At 39.3% G+C, this 22,631-nt stretch overlaps 1 protein-coding gene across 1 annotated transcript in view; it reads left to right on the top strand.

Annotated features, from left to right (window-relative positions):
• The window catches only part of ADAM19 (ADAM metallopeptidase domain 19), a 73,646-nt gene that overhangs the window by 30,408 nt on the left and 20,607 nt on the right, over positions 1–22,631 (top strand). The window contains exons 5-12 of the mRNA XM_088133887.1: positions 1,369–1,445; positions 8,681–8,873; positions 10,506–10,571; positions 16,247–16,318; positions 18,119–18,285; positions 18,793–18,877; positions 21,051–21,190; positions 22,328–22,505. Coding sequence (XP_087990013.1) covers positions 1,369–1,445; positions 8,681–8,873; positions 10,506–10,571; positions 16,247–16,318; positions 18,119–18,285; positions 18,793–18,877; positions 21,051–21,190; positions 22,328–22,505 — 978 coding nt within the window. The remainder of the gene's footprint in view (positions 1–1,368; positions 1,446–8,680; positions 8,874–10,505; positions 10,572–16,246; positions 16,319–18,118; positions 18,286–18,792; positions 18,878–21,050; positions 21,191–22,327; positions 22,506–22,631) is intronic.

Raw genomic sequence — 22,631 nt, 5'->3', positions numbered from 1 at the left:
ATACGACGCCATGCTATAATGTGCATTCTTTCTGATGTCCTCACCTCTCCGCTTGCACTTCCTCCCTGTGTAATATCTGTCTATATTCTTGCCCATGTCCAACACCCACCCTACCCCTTGCTCCTTTCTGCACAGGACTCCTCCTGTCATAAAAGTGAAGAGATTGGCTACAAACTTTTCTTTTGCCTCAGTAGCAAAGTATTCATACATGAAAATCCCAGGTTCTAAATCAGTGTGGTCTGTACCTTCTAAGCTCCATGCTGGAACAGACACATCTATTCTAGAAATGCTCATGAACTTAAAAATGGATATCCTCCAGGAACTGATCCCCTCTGCTAAGTGGGATCTGAAAGCTTGTTATCCTCTCAGGGCCTTCCAAAACTAACTTATGCCAACTGGCTCATGTCCAGTAGGACCTCTCTCCTGAATTAACTGACTGGAAAAATGTAGACTGGCTAGCACTTCAGATAGTGAATTAGATGGTTTACAAATAAGTGTTCATAATAACAGACATCATCTTTCTTGATATTGCTCTCTTTACTGTAGTTTCCTAAAAGAAGCTGACTGTGCAGAATTGTAATGGCTGTTGAGTTGCAGGTTTTTGTTTTTGGCTGTTTTTCATTATGGGAATCTATGCAGTATGGCTTTATCATTTCACAGTATGTTTGTAGTTTTTCTTAAAAAGAAAATGTAAAATACTAGCTGTCCCAGAAGTCAGTAAAAATGTTTACCCAGAAAAACTGATTCTGCTCTTCAGACTGAGATCTCTCCAACAGTTTTGTTCAGTAGAATAATAAATGTTTTAGTACATACAATTCTCTCTCTCTCTCCTCCCTCTCTTTTAAAGTAGAAATAAGCTCCCAAATTATTTTTTCCCTCCCCAGAAAATGACTTCTCAAAAGTTACAAATCAAATGAGTGAGTGCATAAAAAAGTAAGATTGCGCTCACAGACCATACTAATCCATTTATGGCAGAATATGATGCTGAACCTAGTCCTTGTTCAAACATTTTGCTAAGCCATGTTTACTTTAAGTGTTGTTTATTGAATAACTACAATTGGTTAGGTTCAGACAAGATGCTAAGACAAAACCAAAGTAACTGTATTACGATTCAAACAAATCTGGGCAACCCAGCCATTATGGACAATTCAGCTCTGAGTTATTTTAGTGGGGGTGGGTAGAAGGAGAGATTGAAAAGGATTCATATCCCCAAAGAGTTAAGTAAGCCGTAATGGGATCACTCTTATGTCTTTTCATGTCTACTTTTCATGTAACACTGACTTGGATTCCTACCAAAGGAGTGGGGAAAGATAAATGAATCTACAGAGTGAGGTTACTTGCTCTTGACACTTCCTTTCATCCTCTCAGGATCATTGCTTTTACCATGGTAGAGTGAGGGGGATCCATAAATCAAGTGTGGTGCTCAGCACATGCAGAGGTCTACGGTAAGTTCCCAGCTCTTTCATGCATTATCTGGCTGCAAAGGGACTTTTATATGATGTCATAATTTGCAATTAAAAGATAGAGTGATGACCAAAGGACTTTAAGAAGGAGTAATAGATAAATGAATGGCTAAATAGTGATGGACAAACATGACAGTTTTTCCCTCTGGGCGGGTCTGCTGCTAATCCCAACATTTCTGAGGATGATAGCTCAGAAGGGTTCAAGGAGTTTTATTTGTATGGTTCTTTCCAGATACCACAAGGCAGGGACGGGCAGCTTTTTTGCAACGGTGCTGCTGCTGCTGCTTTTCCCTTTCCTCCCCTTCCTCCTCCACCAACATCACCAACCCTATGGACTACATTGAGATTACACCACTGGGGGAAATTCTCATACTCATTTGTTTTGAGGAACTTGGCTTTTTTTGAAGAAGTATCCTGCTACATCTATTTTACTACTTCGTTAAAAAAAAAAAAAAAAACACTCTTCAGAGTTTTGCACCAAATTTCTGTAGACCAATTTTGAGAGGCATCGGGGGTCAGAAAAGAAGAGGCTAGGGGTAGCTTCATGTAGCCCACAAGTTGGAGGTTAGTCATCCCTGCTGTAAAAAGAAACATTAATTATGTATTCTGGGATTTCATTCCCTGGGTATCTATAGGATCTTTCTGTTTGCCTTATTTGGAATAAGATCATTGACTGTCTAGCCTAGTATTATCCACTTTAACTGACAGCAGGTCTCCAGAATTTGAGGTAGGTGTTTTTTTCCAAGCTTCCCTTGTACTTCTCACTTAATAATGGAATTTCATAAAACCCCTAGATAGCGATGAGTCTTTATTGTTGATTAACATATGTTAACTCTACAGAGCACTTGAGAAATTAAACATGTTGTTTTTATAAACAGGACATGGTTTCTTTTTGGCCACTTTACTTCAGAGCCAGTTGGAGCTGGGCTTCTGTCCAGTTAGGAAATAGCTTTGGCCAGACTTTTTTTTAAAAAATCCTCAATAACCTCAAGTCACCTTAATGTAAACAAACTGTCGGGATGTATAAACAAAGTAAAGGCTGCCTTTTATGGCTGATACAAGCCACAAGCCTGCACAGAATAGAAAGCATCGCAGGTGCAAGTTGACCGGCTTTCATCCCACCCTTCCTTTTTCGGCGTGTTATTCCTGGCTTTCAGAATTTCCAGCCAAAAGCTCGTATTCATTGTTAATATTTTGATTGACAGTAGATTGCTCCGTATACCAGCCAGCATCCTTCAAATTATTCTAATATCAGAATAATTTGGGATTACTGGTAATAAACAGAAGCTAAACCCTTGCATATGTTTTTATATCTTGTGGGAAAGAAAAGCACAGCTAGAGAAAAGACTCACTGCAGACAAAACCCATTTGCTACTCAGTACTTAATTCTTAAGTATAATTCTTAATATTTAAATAAAGTAGTTCTATATGTAAGAATTCACCTGAAAGTTAATGATATTATTTGTTCTGCAGAAACCAAAAGTAGCTTGTGAATATAGCGATATTGATGAAAGCTCATTCTGCATGTATGAAAATTTGCCTGGCAAAAGTGTTACTAGACGTCGATCACACTAATATTTTATTTATTTATTTATTTAGTCATCATATTTATATAGCAGCCTATCTCACAAACGTGACTCTGGGTACAGTAAAAAACAAGCCATAAATGAACAACATTAAAAACATTCCATAATTTTAAAAAAATCAATATTTATTAAAAGACTAGGAGAGAGCATCTTCCACGTTACAGACAATGTACAGTAGTCATCTCACCTTTCACCATACGGCAGTGTTCTCTCCAGTGAACTTGGATGAATGTAACTGGTTATGAGTTGCCACACTTTTCATCAAAACAACGATGAAATAGATTGCGTTGAGAGGTGTGACTTGCTCAGAGCCACCCAGTGAACTTCATAGCTTAAGGGGGATATGAATACAGCTCTCATTGCTCAAGCCCAGCGTCAGTCACAATACCGCATTTACTCCATTGTCAGCATCAGTGAAAAGGTAGGCAGTGGAAAAGGATTGTAAAGTTTCCTCTTCTGAGAAGATCCTTTCATTTTGCATGCTTGCCTGAATTTTATGAAGATCCTTCTACTTAGCAGCTTTAATTTTGTTACTTGCCTTGGTGGTGGTTGACTTTTCATTTTAACTTTTACCTGGTGGAGCCTGGAGAAGGAACTGCCATTTTGTTTACTTCCAGAATTGTATGCTATTTTTCACAACTGTGTATGAAACTGCCTGGTTATTTAGATCAGCAGGAGGGGTCTTTTGAAGGTGGTCCCACTGCCAGAAGCTTGACAGTCTGGTATCTGGTACCTATTTCACATTTGCCTCCCAGACTATGGAACGTTTTATATAAGGGGATAATTTGTTTCCCAGTATTACTCCAGTATTTTTTAAAAATGGCAAAAAAACATTTTGTTTGTCAAACTTTGAAGTGTTAATTGATTTTAATGAAATTGATTTTAATTGTATTGATTTATTATTTTGTCTTTAACTTCCTATTTTAATTCTCTGCAAAGCTTATAAAAGTAGAATTATGGGCTATAAATAAAATAAATATATTATGACCATTTCCCATTATTGAAATCCTCTCATTCTCTTTGCAACATTTCTAATCTACAATGCCACTGGCATTTTTTAATTTCAAAATTGTTCTAGCTTTTGTGTAAAGCAACTGATCCATTGCAGAGGAGATCTGATGAACGTTCTGCAAAGAAGACTGTGCAGTTGACTTCTCACAGAATCTTTATTTCTTGCTGAGCACGCAGAAAAGCATCTGAGTAAAGAGAGGATTTGGTTTTTTCAGAGTTTGTTGTTCAGTCGTTAAATTGTGTCCGACTCTTCGTGACCCCATGAACCATATTGCGCCAGGCCTTCCTGTCCTTCACTGCCTCCCTGAGTTTGCTCAGTTTCATGCTCATTGCTTCAGTGATGCTATCTAACCATCTCATCCTCTGCCGTCCTCTTCTCCTTTTGCCTTCAATCTTTCCCAGCATCAGGGTCTTTTCCAAAGACTCCTCTCTTCGCATTAGGTGACCAAAGTATCTGAGCTTGAGCTTCATTATCAGTCCTTCCAATGAGCAATCAGGGTTGATTTCCTTTAAGATTGACTGGTTTGACCTCCTAGCAGTCCAGGGGACTCTTAAGAGTCTTCTCCAGCACCACAGTTCAAAGGCATCAATTCTTCGGCGCTCAGCCTTCTTTATGGTCCAGCTCTCACAGCCATACATTACTACTGGAGAAACCATAGCTCTGACTATGCGGATCTTTGTCGGCAAGGTGACGTCTCTGCTTTTTAATATGCTATCTAGGTTTGCCATAGCTTTCCTCCCAAGGAGCAAGCGTCTTTTAATTTCGTGGCTGCAGTCTCTGTCTGCGGTGATCTTGGAGCCCAAATAAATGAAGTCTGTTACTGCTTCCATTTCTACCCCTTCTATTTGCCAGGAATTGATGGGTCCAGATGCCATGATCTTATTTTGTTTAATGTTGAGTTTCAAGCCAGCTTTTGCACTCTCTTTCACCCTCATCAAGAGGCTCTTTAGTTCTTCTTCACTTTCTGCCATTAGGGTGGTATCGTCTGCATATCTGAGGTTGTTGATGATTCTCCCTGCAATCTTAATTCCGGCTTGTGATTCTTCCAGCCTGGCATTTCTCATGATGTACTCTGCATATAGGTTAAATAAGCAGGGTGACAGTATACAGCCTTGTCGTACTCCTTTCCCTATTTTGAACCAGTCGGTTGTTCCATGACTGGTTCTAACTGTTGCTTCTTGGCCTGCATACAAATTTCTCAGGAGACAGGTAAGATGGTCTGGTACTCCCATCTCTTTAAGAATTTGCCACAGTTTGTTGTGATCCACACAATCAAAGGCTTTTGCATAGTCAATGAAGCAGAAGTAGATGTTTTTCTGGAACTCTCGTGCTTTCTCCATGATCCAGCGAATGTTGGCGATTTGATCTCTAGTTCCTCTGCCTCTTCGAAACCCAGCTTGTACATCCGATAGTTCTCGGTTCACGTACTGCTGAAGCCTAGCTTGTAGGATTTTGAGCATAACCTTGCTAGCATGTGAAATGAGTGCAATTGTGCGATAGTTTGAGCATTCTTTGGCATTGCCCTTCTTTGGAATTGGAACGTAAACTGACCTTTTCCAATCCCGTGGCCACTGTTGCGTTTTCCAAACTTGCTGGCATATTGAGTGCAGCACTTTAACACCATCATCTTTTAGTATTTTAAATAACTCAGCTGGAATACTGTCATCTCCACTAGCTTTGTTGTTAGCAATGCTTCCTAAGGCCCACTTGACTTCACTCTCTAGGATGTCTGGCTCAAGGTCAGTGACCACACCAGCGTGGACATCAGGGACATTAAGATCTTTCTTGTATAGTTCTTCTGTGTATTCTTGCCACCTCTTCTTAATCTCTTCTGCTTCTGTTAGGTCCCTGCCTTTTTTGTCCTTTATCATGCCCATCTTTGCACTAAACGTTCCTTTCATATCTCCAATTTTCTTGAAGAGATCTCTAGTCTTCCCCATTCTATTGTTTTCCTCAATTTCTTTGCATTGTTCATTTAAGAAGGCCTTCTTATCTCTCCTTGCTATTCTCTGGAAATCTGCATTCAGTTGCTTATATCTTTCCCTTTCACCCTTGCTTTTCGCATTCCTTCTTTCCACAGCTATTTGTAAAGCCTCATCAGACAGCCATTTTGCTTTCTTGCATTTCTTTTTCTTTGGGATGGTTTTAGTTGCTGCCTCCTGTACAATGTTACGGACCTCCGTCCATAGTTCTTCAGGCACTCTGTCTACCAAATCTAATCCTCTAAATCTATTCATCACCTTCACTGTGTACTCACAAGGAATATGATCTAAGTCATACCTGAGTGGTCTAGTGGTTTTCCCTACCTTCTTCAATTTAAGCCTAAATTTTGCAGTGAGAACCTCATGATCTGAGCCACAGTCAGCTCCTGGTCTTGTTTTTGCTGTCTGTATAGTGCTTCTCCATCTTTGGCTGCAAAGTATGTAATCAATCTGGTTTCGGTATTGACCATCTGGTGATGTCCATGTATAGAGTCGTCTCTTGTGTTGTTGGAAAAGAGTGTTTACTATGATTAGCTCGTTCTCTTGACAGAATTCTATTAGCCTTTGCCCTGCTTCATTTTGTGCTCCAAGGCCAAACTTGCCTGTTATTCCGATTACTCCTTGACTTCCTACTTTAGCATTCCAATCCCCTATGATGAAAAGGACATCTTTTTTTGGTGCTAGTTCTAGAAGGTGTTGTAGGTCTTCATAGAAGTGGTCAACTTCAGCTTCTTCGGCATCAGTGGTTGGGGCATAGACTTGGATTACTGTGATGTTGAATGGTTTGCCTTGGATACGCACTGAGATCATTCTGTCATTTTTGAGGTTGTACCCCATTACTGCCTTTCCCACTCTCTTATTGACTATGAGTGCAACTCCATTTCTTCTAAGGGTTTCTTGCCCACAGTAGTAGATATAATGGTCACCTGAATTAAATTCACCCATTCCCGTCCATTTCAATTCGCTGATTCCCAAGATGTCGACGTTCAATCTTGTCATCTCATGTTTGACCACATCCAGCTTGCCTTGGTTCGTAGATCTTACATTCCAGGTACCTATACAATATTGTTCTTTACAGCATCGGACCTTCTTTTCGCTTCCAGATACATCCACAGCTGAACGTCCTTTCGGCTTTGGCCCAGCCGCTTCACTCTTTCTGGAGCTACTTGGAAATGCCCTCCGCTCTTCCCCAGTAGCATATTGGACACCTTCCGACCTGAGGGGCTCATCTTCCGGCATCATATCTTTTAGCCTTTTAACATTGTCCATGGGGTTTTCTTGGCAAGGATACTGGAGTGGGTTGCCATTTCCTTCTCCAGTGGACCAAATTTTGTCAGAACTCTCTGTCATGACCTGTCCGTCTTGGGTGGCCCTGCACAGTACAGCTCATGGCTTCACTGAGTTACGCAAGCCCCTTCGCCATGATAAGGCAGTGATCCATGAAGGGGGTTTTTTTCAGAGGCAGCTCTCCAAGTACCGTGGTACCTCTAGTTACGAACTTAATCCGTTCCGTGACTCTGGTTGCAACTCGAGTTGGTCTCAAGTCGAGGTAAATTTTCCCATAAGGTTCAATGTAAATACGGTTAATCCGTTCCGCTCTCCGAATTTGGTCGCACCACGAGGCAAATTTCCCCATAAGGTTCAATGTAAATACGGCTAATCCGCCCCCGAATTTGGTCGCACCCTGAGGTAAATTTCCCCCATAAGGTTCAATGTAAATACGGCTAAACAGTTCTGAAACATATGCATTTTATTTTTAAACCTCAAAAACCTTCCAAACGCCACAAAACACACCACAAGCCTCACCGAACGTCTCCTTGCTACCGCGATCTCGCCCACAGGAAGCCGCGACCGCGTGGCAGCAGGGAAAATGGCCGCGGATCCGGTTCGTAAGTAGAGGCAAGTTCGTAAGTAGAGGTAAATTTTTGGGGCTGGAGCTGGTCGTATCTCGAAAATTTCGTAAGTAGGGGCGTTCGTAAGTAGAGGTACCACTGTATTCATAATAGTTGTAATAGTTTTCGGTGACTTAAAAAGCCTTCCATCCAGAAAAGATCATTGAGCTTGAAATAACAGACACTATTGATTTATTTCTTTGTTCATTCAATTTATATGGCTGTCCATCTCACAGTAGTGACTTTGAGTAGCTAACATAAAATTAAAACTCAATTTAAAAAAAACCCAGTAACAATAGCAATAAATATACATAGAGTGGACAGCTTGCTTAGACCTCTGTATTTATAGGCCTTTCAGCTTCATCATGAAGCCCTCTATTTCCATTACTAATTGTACTTTAAGATTATTTTTGTCACTTTGTTTTATCAAAATATATTTAATGTTGGCCTCCTTATAATCATTTAAGAAAGCAGAATGGTCTTGTTGGCTCTTAGAACTAGTCATCTCTTTTCTTTGTTCAGTTCAAAATTTAAAATCCAGGATTTATAAAAGTTCTTGGTTAGCTTTGAAAATCAAAGAACAAAATGGGCTTAGCAACTGTCCCATATTACTAAATGTCACCCCTGTAAATACCTACAGTACTCTGAACTACATCCCACTGAGTTCAGTTGTTTTCTTTCTTTGTTCTTCTTTAATTGATTTGCCTTCTCTGCCTTCTGATGGTTTTGTTGAATTGTTTTTCAGTGGCCTTATAGTTATAAGCAACAACTTCAGTTACGTCTTAGAACCTCTTCCTGATAGTCAGGAGCAACACATCATTTACAGGTCTGAGCATCTCAAAGTTCCCCATGGAAACTGTGGAAGTGAGCATTTGAAATCAAAGATGACAGATTGGCTTGCAGAGTTGACAGGCCAAACTGAACCACGATACCACAGGGTATGTCCGAGTTACTCCTCATATCTTGCAGTGTGTAGCAGCATCAGAGCGGGGGGAATGGGAAGGGATGAAGAAAAATAAAAATTCCCCTGCTGCTTTTCTTAACCATTCATATTGCTTTACATGAGTTGTGCCAAAAATTATTCCAGCAGTTGGAGAATGTAGGCTAATTTATTATCCACATGTTAATGAATAAAAAGCTGAAGCTGAGAAATACAGGTAGTCCTTGCTTACTGACCGCTCGTTCAGTGACCTTTTGAAGTTGCGATGGTGCTGAACAAGTGGTATTTACGATCAGTCCTCAAAGTTCCAGCAGTCGCAGTGTCCCTGCTGTCATGTGATCATGATCTGGGCACTTGACATCCGGCTTCCACTTATGACAGTTGCCGTGCCCCACAGTCATGTGATCACCAGTTCTGGCAGGGAAGGTTTCAAGTTGCTCAGGTAAGTCTTCCCCACCCAGCAGTAGCCATCCCCGGCTCCGAAATCACTCATATGCACCACTGCAACCACCCACACACCTTCCCACACCCAGCAGAAGCCACTTGCTGCCTGCTGACCTGCTTGTGAACTGCCTGGGACTTGCAACTTCCTCCACCTTTCCCACTGACTTTGGTTGTTGGAAGCCAGGAGGAAGTTATGAGGAAGTCCTCACTTAATGACCCACAGTTTTCACTTAACAACAGCAATGGGGACTGCTGGGATTGCCATCAGTAAGTGATGCGGTCACATGACATCACGCTTTATGACTGCATCACTTAGTGATGGAAATTTTGGTCCCAGTTACTGTTGTTAAGTGAGGACTACCTGTGTAAATGCATGTTCAAGCTATACTCTAAACTATGGATTCATGGCTCAAAAATATAATGTTAAACTTTGTTAATTTTATTTCATTTATGTGAATTTCTGGGTGGGGGGGAGAGTGGAACAGGGGGGTTCATCTCTCTGTTGGCCAACAAGAGAGCAGAGAAGGGCCCATTCATTTCTGATGTTTTTAATTATTTTCATTGGTTCATAACCTGCCATTTTCTATCCTGAAAGCTCTGATAACTTCTGCTGTGGATGAGATAATCACTCTGGCATTGTTTATTTATTTAAGGAATTATATGCCAAAATTAAAACAAAAAACAAAAAACCCAAGGGTGTTTCTAAAGCAGAATTCAATCAATTCAGAGAGCTAGAAATATTTTCTAGTTTTTATACTTGGTGAAATAAATAAATCATAATTTAAAACTTGTGATAAAGCAATAGGAGCTAATATTTATAGGAGAATAATAGTTCAGTAAGCATTTTGGGCAGAAGCATAATATCTTGATAAGAAAATAAGAATTCAAGTAATTTTGGGAAATGTGCTAGGAAGAAAAAAAACATCTGTGCCAGATGAGTGAAAGTAGGATTTAAATGAGGGGGAGACATGGTGAAACATCTATACAAGAACAATTCCTATATATACCTTAAAATGCAGTTTGCATGAGATACACCGTTGATGCTTATAACGAACAGTTGTTCACATAAGGTATGACTGGTCATTGTTTCTCTTAAAATTAATATATGTACAGAGATAGAGCTGCTTGTTGTTATATCTGACCAAAATAAACCCCAAGCACATATTTTTCTGTGTTTTTGCCATAGGTGAAGCGGGATGATCAACAGTCAATGAAATATGTGGAGCTTCTACTAGTGGCTGATTATGCAGAAGTAAGAGAGTCATTTATTTATATCTGATTAGTAGTGAACCCAGAGCAGATAAGAGCCTAACTACATATAACATGGACAAATCAGTGATCCACAGTCCCAGTTATTTTATGTTATCTTAGAAGTAACTATGGGGAAATCCTAGTATCAGTTTTGTGAGAAACACTTTTGATTGCACGCTGTCCTGCCAAAGGAAGTTATGTGGCAGTTCTGGCACGTGCCCAGTCAGTATCTAGAACTCTGACTATGAGGACATGATTGCTTCTGAGTGGCCTCCCTCTAGTTGTTGATCCTTAATGTACTGAGGAGTTCTGGGGCAATGAAACAGCCAAAAAAACACCTAAAGTGCTGATGGCGAAAAACAAGGACCAAATATGACTATCACAGGTACAAGCCCAGGTTCATGGCAATAAGAATAGTGCAGCATCAGAGCAGATTTATTGTGTCTGTGAAATTTTGTTCATGGCAGTATTTAAGATGACCTGCATCCTGTTTGGGCTGGACATATGAGAAGATCTCCCAGTAGACCACTGTGGCTGATTTGCAAAACATTTGTAGACAAAATCCCTCATATTTGCTCAGAGTAAGATGGCATTGCTCCATTGAGCTAACTGGGATAATGTCTTATAATATAATCTGGGATCCTTTGGAGCTTGTGTGCTGTGCAGTAGTCAACAGGGTTCTCTGCAAATGAATGCTGCCAACTGCACATTGGACCCACATCTTTTTGGTTGTTTGAGGCAGTTGTTGGGGAGGCAGATGGATTTAAGAGGTGGCAAGTGTTTCTTTTGGAGGAGGGTATGGCGACCACCTTAAAGGAAGTAGCGGTGTGCTATCTTCTAAAGAGTCTTCTCCTAATCCAGCTGTGCTGGCTAACTTCTGCCTGCTAACTTCTTCCCTTTTTAAGGGAAGGTTGTTGACAAGGTGGTGGGGTATCAGTTCAAGAGAGTACTGTATGAAGTGGATTATTGCAAACTCTTCCAATCTGCTTTCAAACCTGAGCATGGGACAAAAAGTGCATTGGGTGCTCTTCTCTATGACTAGCAGAAGGACCTGGATGGAGAGAGTGCAGTCCTGATGGTCATAGAATCATTATAATAAATTAAAAAATGTCCCAGTATCCTGTTAAATTTGGATCTATATGTAGCTGCTTTGAAGTAATAATCACATTGTCAAATACCATATCATCATATCCTTTAACTACTGTGGCCTTGGTTGGGTTTTGGACTTCCGGAGAAGAAACTGCGAACTGAGGACAGTTCCACAAAAAGTAGTCCTGATGACTGTGGCAGAATGAAAAGTCAGCGAGTACACCAGCTCTTTGAAATCCTCTCCAGACAAGGAGAGAACTTGAGAATGCCCACAAGTGCTCCAGACAATTGCTCCTCTCAAGTTGCTCCCATTGGTCTCCGGTGGATTTAGAGCTCTGGGAAACAAGGGAATAGCCATCTTGCTGAAACAGCAGTCGGCGCCTTTGGAAGGACACTAAGTTCACATACTTCCTTTCTAACTACTTTCGGAAATTGTTCATTAATGGCTTTTCAGCTATTAGGAACCTTTGGATTGACATGTTTTACAGCACCAGGTGAGTTTCCGTCAATCCTTAGTGAAAGAAGTTTTAACTACAAGTTTAAGAACTTCAATTTTTTTTTTTTTGAATACACAGCAAAGGGTAAGTAAAACTTTGATTTTAGAAAGTCACAAACAGATTAAGGGTCCAGATAAATTTGAAATAAGATTTTGGAATTAATTATAAGGAATCCTTCCCGTGGGAAAATGCTTTTGTTTAATTTTTTTTTTAAATCTTATTGTGTTTTTAAGTCTTATTAAGACTTTAAAAAATGGACAATAGAAGGAACTAAAGATTGCAATTAAAGGAGAAGAACACTCAAACTCGGCTTATAATTACAAAATGAAGCAAAATATCTTAACATTGGACATATTGAAGGATATTTTTGAACAGTGGTCCCAGAAATTAATTTTAATAGTGTCTGCCTCCATAAATAGACTGTATCTAAAAGTTGTTATGGAAGAGGAACAAGTTCTACCTGACAAGATTGAGTTGAAAAGTGGATTTAAAAATGACAGGCTACAAGAATGACATGGCAAAAGATGTTACAGTGGATATATAAAAGAAACCATCTGATGTCTTAATAATTAAAAGGGATATACAGGCAACAAACCAAGAGAGTGATCTGGTTTTCCTATATTGGATTTTCCAATTTTCCTATATTGGATTTATAAAAGAGGCTTGTTAAAGTTTTGAATAATTTTGTGAGAAGGAACAAAGAAAAAACAAAATAAGGTTCTACAACATTATTTGAAGGGACTGAAGATCAAGATTGTTAGAAGTAAAAGGAAGGAATATAAAGTTGGTTTATTTTATCAAGGCTAAAATAGATATGTTGTTATCTCTGGTAACTCTTAATGGACTTTTGCTGACATCAGGACTGAAATGACAAGGTTTAATGGATTTGTTTATAGATAAGAGATGGGATATGGGAAGAACAGATCATTTGTTGTATTTTTTAAAATAAATTTTATTTTATTTTATTTTATCCCATCTTTCTTATTTTATAAATAATAAGGGGGCAAACATATCTGTTACTCTTTCCTCCTCCTATTTTCCCCACAACAACAACCCTGTGAGGTGAGTTGGGCTGAGAGAGAACGACTGGCCCAAAGTCCGCCATCCGTCTTTCATGCCCAAGGCAGGACTAGAAGTCACATATCCTGGTTTCCAGCCTAGTGCCTTAACCCCTAGACCAAACTGGCTCTCTCTTTAAAATTTTAAAAGAAGGTGATAAGTTACTAAAATTGTTTTTACTTGTGATGAAGGTGAGAAGATTCTTTATATGTCTCTTTTTCTTTATTCTTTTTTCCTTTTCTATTTCCCTTTCTATTTTTTCCTTTTCTTTTTTTTTCTTTTCCACACTTTTTCCTTTTTCCTTTTTTTTTTAGGTTTTTTTAAAGTTTCTATTAGTTTTTATTGTTGTAATTATAATTCTTAATAACATTACTGTTAAAAAAAAAACCCTACTATGTGACCTTGGTGAGCAACCCAAAGTGGCTATTCTACACATTTATTTATATTTTGCAAATTCAACCTTGCAGTGATTCTCAGTGCAGATCAACAGTCATGATTTTCTATTCTAGTTCATTTTGTCACCAGCCTTTCTACTGAGGCATTTAGTAAAAATGTCATGATTTTCAGAGTGTTGATTGCAAATACTAGGAAGACTGAAAAACTGCTAACTCGCTTTTCTTAAAGCATTCTACCAAACATCAGTGGAAGAACAACCAGAAATCCTTCATAGCATATAATTAACAATTTGAAAATTTAAATAAGTTAAAATTACAAGGGTGTTAGGAAAAGCCACACACATAAACACCCACAAATAGCTTTACAATGAATTCTTAATACTGTAGATTTCAGATAATCTCTTAAGATAAAAAAGGTTATGTGAGAGATGTAGAACTATATTATTCAGGTTCAAAGGTGTCATTAGGAATTTCACTTGTCTCTTAATGAGCAAGAAATATTGTATAAGCATAAATACTGCAGCAGTGCACGCAATACTGGTGCGATCCAAGGCGCTGATAATCACCTTTAAAGTCCTACATGGCCAAGGACAGTGACTTGCAGGATCATCTGTCTCCAGGTGTTTCTGTTCATCCCACCAGATCTGGCAGGGTGGCCACGCTCCAGGGCCCCTCAGTGAAACAGTGCCATCTTATGGCATCCAGGAGAGATGTCTTCTCTCTTGAAGCATCTGCCCTGTGAAGCTGCCTGCCCCTGGAGATTGTGACAGCCTGATCGTGTTGGCCTTCCAGAAGACTGTAAAAACCTGGCTTTTCCCACAGGCATTAAGGCTGGGTTCTTAATGGAACCTAATATAGGTGAATGTGTGATTGAGGATGAAGTGATAATGCAATTTGGAGAATGGCAGGCGCAACCTTTTCGCTATGCTTTGGAAGGCCTCAGTTGTTTTCTGAAGGCCTTCTGAAGTATTGTGAGAATGGTGCGTGCTATTTGGCGAACGGTGCGTACAGCCTCGGGAAGAAGGCCTGGCACAGCCAGCAGCTGCCTCATATAGGGCCAGGCTGGGCGCACTTTGTCAGCATGGGAGGCAGACAGTGAAGGTCAGCGGGGCCTGGCAGGGCCTACAGAGCGCAGGACGGCGGAGGTGGATGGGACTTTGCACTGGGGTGTAGGGGTGGCTGGCCACAGGGCTTGCAGCAGTCCTCAGTGGCGTCGCCAGTGGCACTAGGGCTAAAGTAGAGGCCCAGGGGTGGTGGTGGCCGGCTGAGACTGCTGAAGGCTCTGGGCCTCTACTTCATCCCCAGTGCTGCTGGCACTGCCAAGGAATGCCACTGTGCAAGGCAGCCAAAAGGACAGATATGGTGGAGGGGGGGGAGAGATAGGCGGGTGGGGGGAGTGGAAGTGCATCCTGCAGTTGTAAGTGCAGGTGGGCTGCCAGGCGCCCAAATTTTGATCACATGACTGCTGCAATGGCTGTAACTTGGGGGCTGGGCATAAGTACCATTTCTTCAGCTCTGCTGTAACTGAACAGTCACTGAATGAATGGCTGTTAAGCAAGGGCTACTTGTATTGAAAACAATATAACATGATGAAACTACTTTTTATTTTAAGTAATATATGTTAGCAGTAGATAGGGATGTAAAAACATTCTGTCTGAATGTGCCTGGAATCTGTTTCTAATCAGTGAACTGGAACTAATACCATTCCCAGTAGGATATTAGATCATTCATGCATTTTTTATTTTAATTCCTTTTCCTTCTGCCCTGTTCTTTTCCAAAGATGGGACTGCTGCTGATGTAACATCTCTGGGGTAACTTGATTCTCTCACTGGCTATTTACACGACTGTTTTTTCCTATTTATACTTGCTGTAAAGAAGTATAAATATTCCCAACCATGGTGACAGGCATATTCATAGTCACACACACATCCGTACATCACACACCGGAGTCTTCAATTATGTGACTCTGAATTTGTCAAGCATAAGATGCTTAACATCATACCTAATCATTTTTTATTCAGTTATCTTTGAATAAGCCATCCTGTCTCACGATTTATAGGTAAAATTGTGCAGGTCTTGCTGAGCTATGGCTATAATATATTCTTAGTGAAATGAGCGGAAACATCATTACATTTTTCTTTTCCTAAAGACACTGAGAAGATGTATGTATGTGATGTAGGGAACAATAAAAGAGATTCTTGGGATTTCAGATGTTTCCTTTCCATCTTTTATTAGATAAATTTATATACTTAATTAAATTATGTCTCCTTAAATAGAAATGGGCAAGCTCTTCCTAATGTTACCTCCCCAAAAATGAGTACCGTACATCATTTTTTAAAGTAAAAGTTCACAAACCCCACTTAATACCCAGGGGTGAAGGGGATAGGGAGGACATGCAGCTTTCCAGATGTTCTTCCTCCTTACTCTCATCATCTCCATGAATTATGCCCAGCATAGCAAATTACAGAAATGTATATGCATCCATTCAGACAGGATGAGTTGCCCTGTACAGGAGTATATTTTCTACAACTACAAATGGCAGCACTTTATTCATTTTATTTATGAAAATGCATATTGTAACACAATTCTGATTATTTTGCAGAACTATTATGGCTGAATTTCTTTTCCCATTTCAGTTTCAGAAAAATAATTACGATCTTCAAGCAACCAAGAATAAATTAGCAGAGGCTGCCAATTATGTAGATAAAGTAAGACCAGATATATGTTTTACAAGAAAACCTATATCTTTTAAAATAACAAATCAGGAAAAGCTATGGATTTAACTGCCTGTTTCATGTAATATCCCACATTTTCCAAAAAGAAAAACAGAAACAAATGCATAGAAGAAAGTAACTTGGAGTAAAGATAAGGTTGTGGGAGAGTTGCATTTTAATTTATTCTATTAAAGGAAAAAAAATACAACTATAAAACAATCTATATGTATCTTCTAAAAGTATATATTCTTTTGATGCGAAAAGGAAAATTAAAGAGGAAAAAAGAGAAATAGAAAAAAAGAAGAAAAATACAACTATATGAAAGAAAAAGTTGCATTACCCAGAAAATACATCTATTCCCCGATTACATCTCCCCATCCCATCAGATCTGGCAGAGGAGGCATGCTGTGGATCCTATCTGCTAGAGAATTACATCTGGTGGGTCCCAGGAGGCGGGCCTTCTCTGCTGTGGCGCCCGCCTTGTGGAATTTTCTCTCCCCGGAAGTGAGATTAGCTCCATCCCTCTTAACATTCTGTAAGTCCCTCAAGACCTGGTTATGTGATCAGGCCTGGGGCTCCCAGGGGACCGGGGAGATTTTACGATGGCTCCCTTATTAATTTTATTCCCTCCTGTTTTGTGTGTTTTTACAGCCTTTTATATGTAGTTGTTTTTATGTATTTATTTTTTTAATTGTTGTACACCACCCAGAGTCACCTTGTATGAGATGGGCAGCTATATAAATTTGATAAATAAATAAAATAAATTTTATAATGTGTCTATATATATAAATACACACACACACACAGCCAAACGTTAAGACAATATTAATCAGACTTTCCATGATATCAATGGAATGTCACTTTATAAATAGGAAATGATTACTTATTGGTAGTCCAAGACCCTAATCCAGAATAACTCTGTCTTTCCACTCTGAAATAATTATCTTCCTTTCTAGCCCTCATCCATGATCACATACCAAAATTTTGGAATCTATAATTATATGAATAATTACAGATATAACTGTAGATTCCAAAATTTTGGTATACAGTTCAAGAGCACCTTCACATCTTTAAACAACAGTGATCTTTATAACAGTGTATTAATAATTTAATGAATATTAAACAAAAAGGGGACATTAATAGAACCATATCATATGAGTAAATGTTCTCTCATCTATATGACACTTATGTCATAATGGAGTTGGTAACCAACTCTTTTTTAGACATTATCTGAGGAATCCAATAGATAAACAAAAGTTTTTGTTTAATCTCATTTTAAGATATGTAAGCAATATGCTTGATATTTTTTTAAAACCCTTTCTCAATGATTCAATAGTGTAGGATATTGTAGCTTTTCATTACAAATTTCCTGCAGGCGACTAATACCCATCTTAGTAATAAGAATTGGGTAAACTTTTTCTATTTCATCCTTTTTTCCTATGATATTGAAAATGTGATGACAGTGTTGCACAAAAAAAAGGCCACTGATGGTGGGTGGAGACTTTAGAGCAGAGAAGTGATATTTGCTGCTTCTATGCTTCATGACATCTCTTCCATTTGGAGACCAATCCTAGAAACCTGTGAACCCAAAGAACTCAATTCAGTGGGGTTTATGGAACACCTTCACATTGTGTTCCATGTACATTTCCTTCTCAGGGAGAACCAATAAGAGAGAATGTGGCACAATCCCTTCTTAGAAAAGTAGCTCATGTTAGAGCTAATGTTTCATAGAGATGAGCCTGTTGATTGACTAAAGCTCTTTTTCTTTTCCTCCTCCTCCTCCTCATCTTTCAGTTCTACAGATCATTAAACATACGGATTGCTTTGGTTGGAATTGAAGTCTGGAATGACTACAATAAGTGTGACATCTCTGAGAACCCACATTCAACCCTCTGGTCTTTTCTTGCTTGGCGGCGTAGATTACTAATACATAAAAAGCATGACAATGCCCAGCTGATTACGTAAGTTGCTGACATTGGAATAACGACTCCTGTTCTCCAGAATGCCAATTACAGCAGGGATAAGGAACCTTGAATCCACAGACCAAATCTGGCCTGCTAGGTTGGGTCAGTACCTTCTGCTTTGGTTTATATAGAGAAAAGCATAGTGTAGGGAGTGCCAGTTCTTCCTATATGGAATGCTTTTCCCTGTACAAAAGGAGATGCAGGCATAACTCCCCATTCCTTTCTGCATAGAGAAATGAATGAGATCCCAAATGTAGTTTGGAAGAAGGGTGAGACTTCCTTTTAAGTCTCTCTTCTTAAGTTCTTCCCTGTGAGATCATCTATCATACCTTAGATGGTATACAAAGTTAGATCTGATCCAGTTCCTCACTGTTGTCTTAGGAGAATGCAGTGCAAGCAGTCATCTTAGGCTACATAAAATTATCTTCTCTCAAAATTTAACTGCATGCATAGGTGGACAACTTTTATTCACAATTTCATTTTCTCTCTTGTAATGTGGCACAGCGGGATGTCCTTCCATGGCACTACTATTGGCTTGGCCCCTCTGATGGTCATGTGCTCTGCTTATCAGTCTGGAGGAGTAAATATGGTAAGTTATTCTTGATAAATAAATATTTCCCTTGTTCAAGACTGTTTGAAATAAATAGGAACAAAACCAAAGCAAAAGAAAAGATGCTTTATGCTATAGATTCCTCCCACCTTTTCTTTAAGCTGGTTTTTTGATAAGAAGGATGGAATTTCAGGGTTCAGTTTGAAAACCTGGATTGTTTAATCGGGGGGAGGGAAAGAAAATTAGAGTATTTTTCAGAAGGTGGAGGGGGTAGATAATTAATTGTTTTGCTGCTGGGCTTCTCCACAAAGGGGGGGTCAAATAATCAGAGGAGCACTCTGCTTTTTCTGCTGTTTTCTGCCCATATTGCTTTATATAGTCTGCAACCTCAGTCAAATAACAATGTTCACCCAGTAAAACATGCTAACAGTAGCTTTGGAACACTCAAAAGATAGTAATTCCAGTAGAAGAGAATATATGTACTGAAGATGTTACCTAGCTGGGTAACGAAACGTTTGCAAGAAAACAACCAAGCTCAGAGAACCCCAAGGACTTTACAGATAGTACTTCTTTATGGAACACAATTAACATAGGGAATATGCTGCCACACTACCACAAAACACAATTATGGCCACTGGTGTAAATGGCTTTAAACCAGGATTAAACAAATTTGTGGAAGTTGAATCTTTCAGCAGGTATCAGCTGCAAGTTTTAACTAAGTCCCCAGGTTCACAGGCTGTATACATCTGAATACTAATTCCTGGGTGTGCTCCTTTCTTATGGGTTGGTCACTGTAACAAGCCAAATATTTGATAGAATGAACTATGAGTATGATCAGCAAGGAGGCCCTTGATATTTTTTAAGAATATATCCCTTAAAAGAAATTCCCTTGTAGTTATTTAAACATGATCCTAATGACAAAATATTCAGTGCTCTGAAAAATGTGACTGTAGTACAATGGAAAGCCTAAAGGCATATCAATAAATGTTAATCCATATTCCCTTGGAACAGTATTCCATATGGCAGTGTTGTCCATGGCTGGGGGGGAATTCTGGGAGTTCAAGTCCACTCATCTTAAAGTGGCCAAGTTTGGACAACACTGCCATATGCTAATGATGCATAATTCATAATGATGACTGTGCCATCAAGTCTGTGCCAACTCTTACTGACCACATAGATGGATTTTCTCTAAGACAATCTGTTCCTGACCTGGCTCTTCAGGTCTTCTGAGAGTGCCTCCTTGCTGCTGGTCATCTTCTTCTTCTTCTCTTTCCTCCTATCTTTCCCAGGATTATAGACTTATCCAGAGGGTTAGGTCTTTGCATAATGTGTCCAGTAGGATAATTTGGGCCTGGTTATTTGTGCCTAGAGTGAGAACTCTGCATTGATTTGTTCTATGATCCATTGGTTTGTTTTCTTGGCCATCCACAGTATTCTCAGGAATCTTCTACAACACCAAAGTTCACAAGCATCAATACTCTTTCTGTGCTGCTTCTTCAAAGTCCAACTTTCACTTCCATAGAGTGTCACAGGGAAAATCAGTGCCTGCCCAAGTCTGATCTTTATTGGAAGAGACACATCATGGCATCTGAATATCTCTCCAAAGCCTTCATGGCCACTTTACCAACTGCCACTCTGTGGCATATTTCTTGACTGCTGGTTCCTTTACTGTTGCCAGTTGATCCTAAAAAAGCACAAACTATCCACCGCTTTGGTATCTTCATTGTCATTTCTAAGCCTGGTTGCTGTACCTGTTGTCATTAGTTTGTTGTTTTTTATATTTAATCTTGGATCCATTTTTTCATTGTGCTCCTTGACTTTCATTGCTAAATGATGTATAAACCTACTGCAAATTCCTGGGATTATTATAGGTTTTCCAGAATTTTTAGTCAGAGTTGCATTCTTATGTACATGTAATCACATATCATTACTTTTAATTGTATTTTTCATTTTGTTTACAGGGGTATTATATATTTTTTTTTCTTGTGCATTGATTGTTAACCATCCAGAGTTATTTATTTCAGATGGGCAGCCATATAAATTTTATATATAAATAAATAAAAATAAAATGAATGAGTGCCATTAAATATAGAAAAAATGGATAGGATTGGGCTATGGTCTTAATGGACTAAATCTGATAATCACTCTCCCTGGCTCTGTGGGCAGGGAGGGGGAGTGTGCTGACAGTCACCTTAATTCTGTGCTTGGACAGGATCACTCTGAAAACGCCATTGGAGTTGCTGCCACTATGGCCCATGAGATGGGCCACAACTTTGGCATGAGCCATGATTCAGCCGGCTGCTGCTCTGCCAGTCCCAAAGATGGAGGATGTATTATGGCTGCTGCAACAGGGTAAGTTGTTCATGCAAGTGTACAAAAAATCAGCACCAATAAAGTGTTTCACTTAAATTAAGACCATCATGAGGAAAGGGACTATCTGAATTACTGTGTGGGCCATGACCAATGCATGTGTAACCCATCCAGAGCATCTGCAGGGAGGATCAAAACAGGCAAGATGGTGGACAATAGTGTCGTAAGACAAGCTCCACACCTTTTGTATGTGCACATGTACAAAAGAGTCAGGGCTTACATTGTAACATCTCAGAAGTATTTAATATTGTATTTAAATAATATTATAATTCAATATCATAATTTTACACACACTGTGGATGTTGCTGTACCCTTTTTTCACTATCTCAGTAGAATTCAATTTACTACTTAAAGTCAGGAGTAAAGGTAATAAAATAGAGCTTGGGTATTTAACATAAGAAAGATTACAGTTATAGGAAAAACAAAAAATGCAGTGTTGGTGGATCTGCCTTTTACATTATAGCCTTTTCCCACAGCATATGGAATTAGGGTGGCATAAGACATGCAAAGATTTGGATTGCAAATTTTTCCTTAGTTGTTTCGTATTTAAAGAATTGAGCAAAACATTGTTCACTTAGAGGGTATCAGTTCAAAACCAAATTCCTTCTTTATCCCAAAAGAGGTATGCAATGCTTGTTTTCACCTTTATTGGCAATCAGTCCAAATGCACCTCTGATTCTTCAGGAACCTAACATTTCAGTTACTCTTCAAAAGGCAGTTCTTTCCAAATAGGAAGGCAATCACAGCAGCTGGCAAGTTAGAATTTGTCATTTTAAGCTATAGCCCTTATTCTAGGTGATCAGGGACATAATTGTCATTCAGCCAACATCAACCTTCCAGCAAAGTGTATCAACTTTTTTCCCATTTCCTTCCTTCCCCTCAAGTGGTAGCTCCACTTTTAGTGGACTAAGTCAAGTGAGTCACTAAAGTTACAATAATACTTATCAAAAGAACAAATACAGTTTCAGTTGTAAGAATATGTTGATATCATTCTGTAACCTGGCCTTCACTCAGTAGCTAGAAGTTTTGGAAACTGTGGTCCAGCACTTTCAGAGGTACTAATGCTTGAATAATATTACTCAGTTCAAGATTGCCCTTTTGCTCCTTGGGTGTTTACAGGGCACCCTTCCCCAGAGTGTTCAACGAATGCAATAGGAAAGAGCTGGAACGGTATCTGCAATCTGGCGGTGGCATGTGTCTTTACAATATGCCAGATACCAAGACCTTATATGGAGGACAGAGGTGTGGAAATGGATATCTGGAAGAAGGGGAAGAATGTGATTGTGGAGAAGTAGAGGTAATTCCTTTTGGCTGATTTCATAGATTTTCAGAGTCAACTGGGAACTGATATTTGGGTATTCCTTAATAAATAATGAGAAATATGTTCCTCTAGTTATATTTCCTATTACTGCCTCCACCAAAT

Source organism: Python bivittatus, unplaced genomic scaffold (assembly GCF_059951505.1).
Source record: "Python bivittatus isolate LINGU-HERP-01145 unplaced genomic scaffold, Pbiv_v1 ctg000080_np1212, whole genome shotgun sequence".
Classification (NCBI taxonomy): Eukaryota; Metazoa; Chordata; class Lepidosauria; order Squamata; family Pythonidae; genus Python; species Python bivittatus.
The sequence above is the reverse complement of the archived record's forward strand: the minus strand, read 5'-3'. Positions and strand labels throughout refer to the sequence as shown.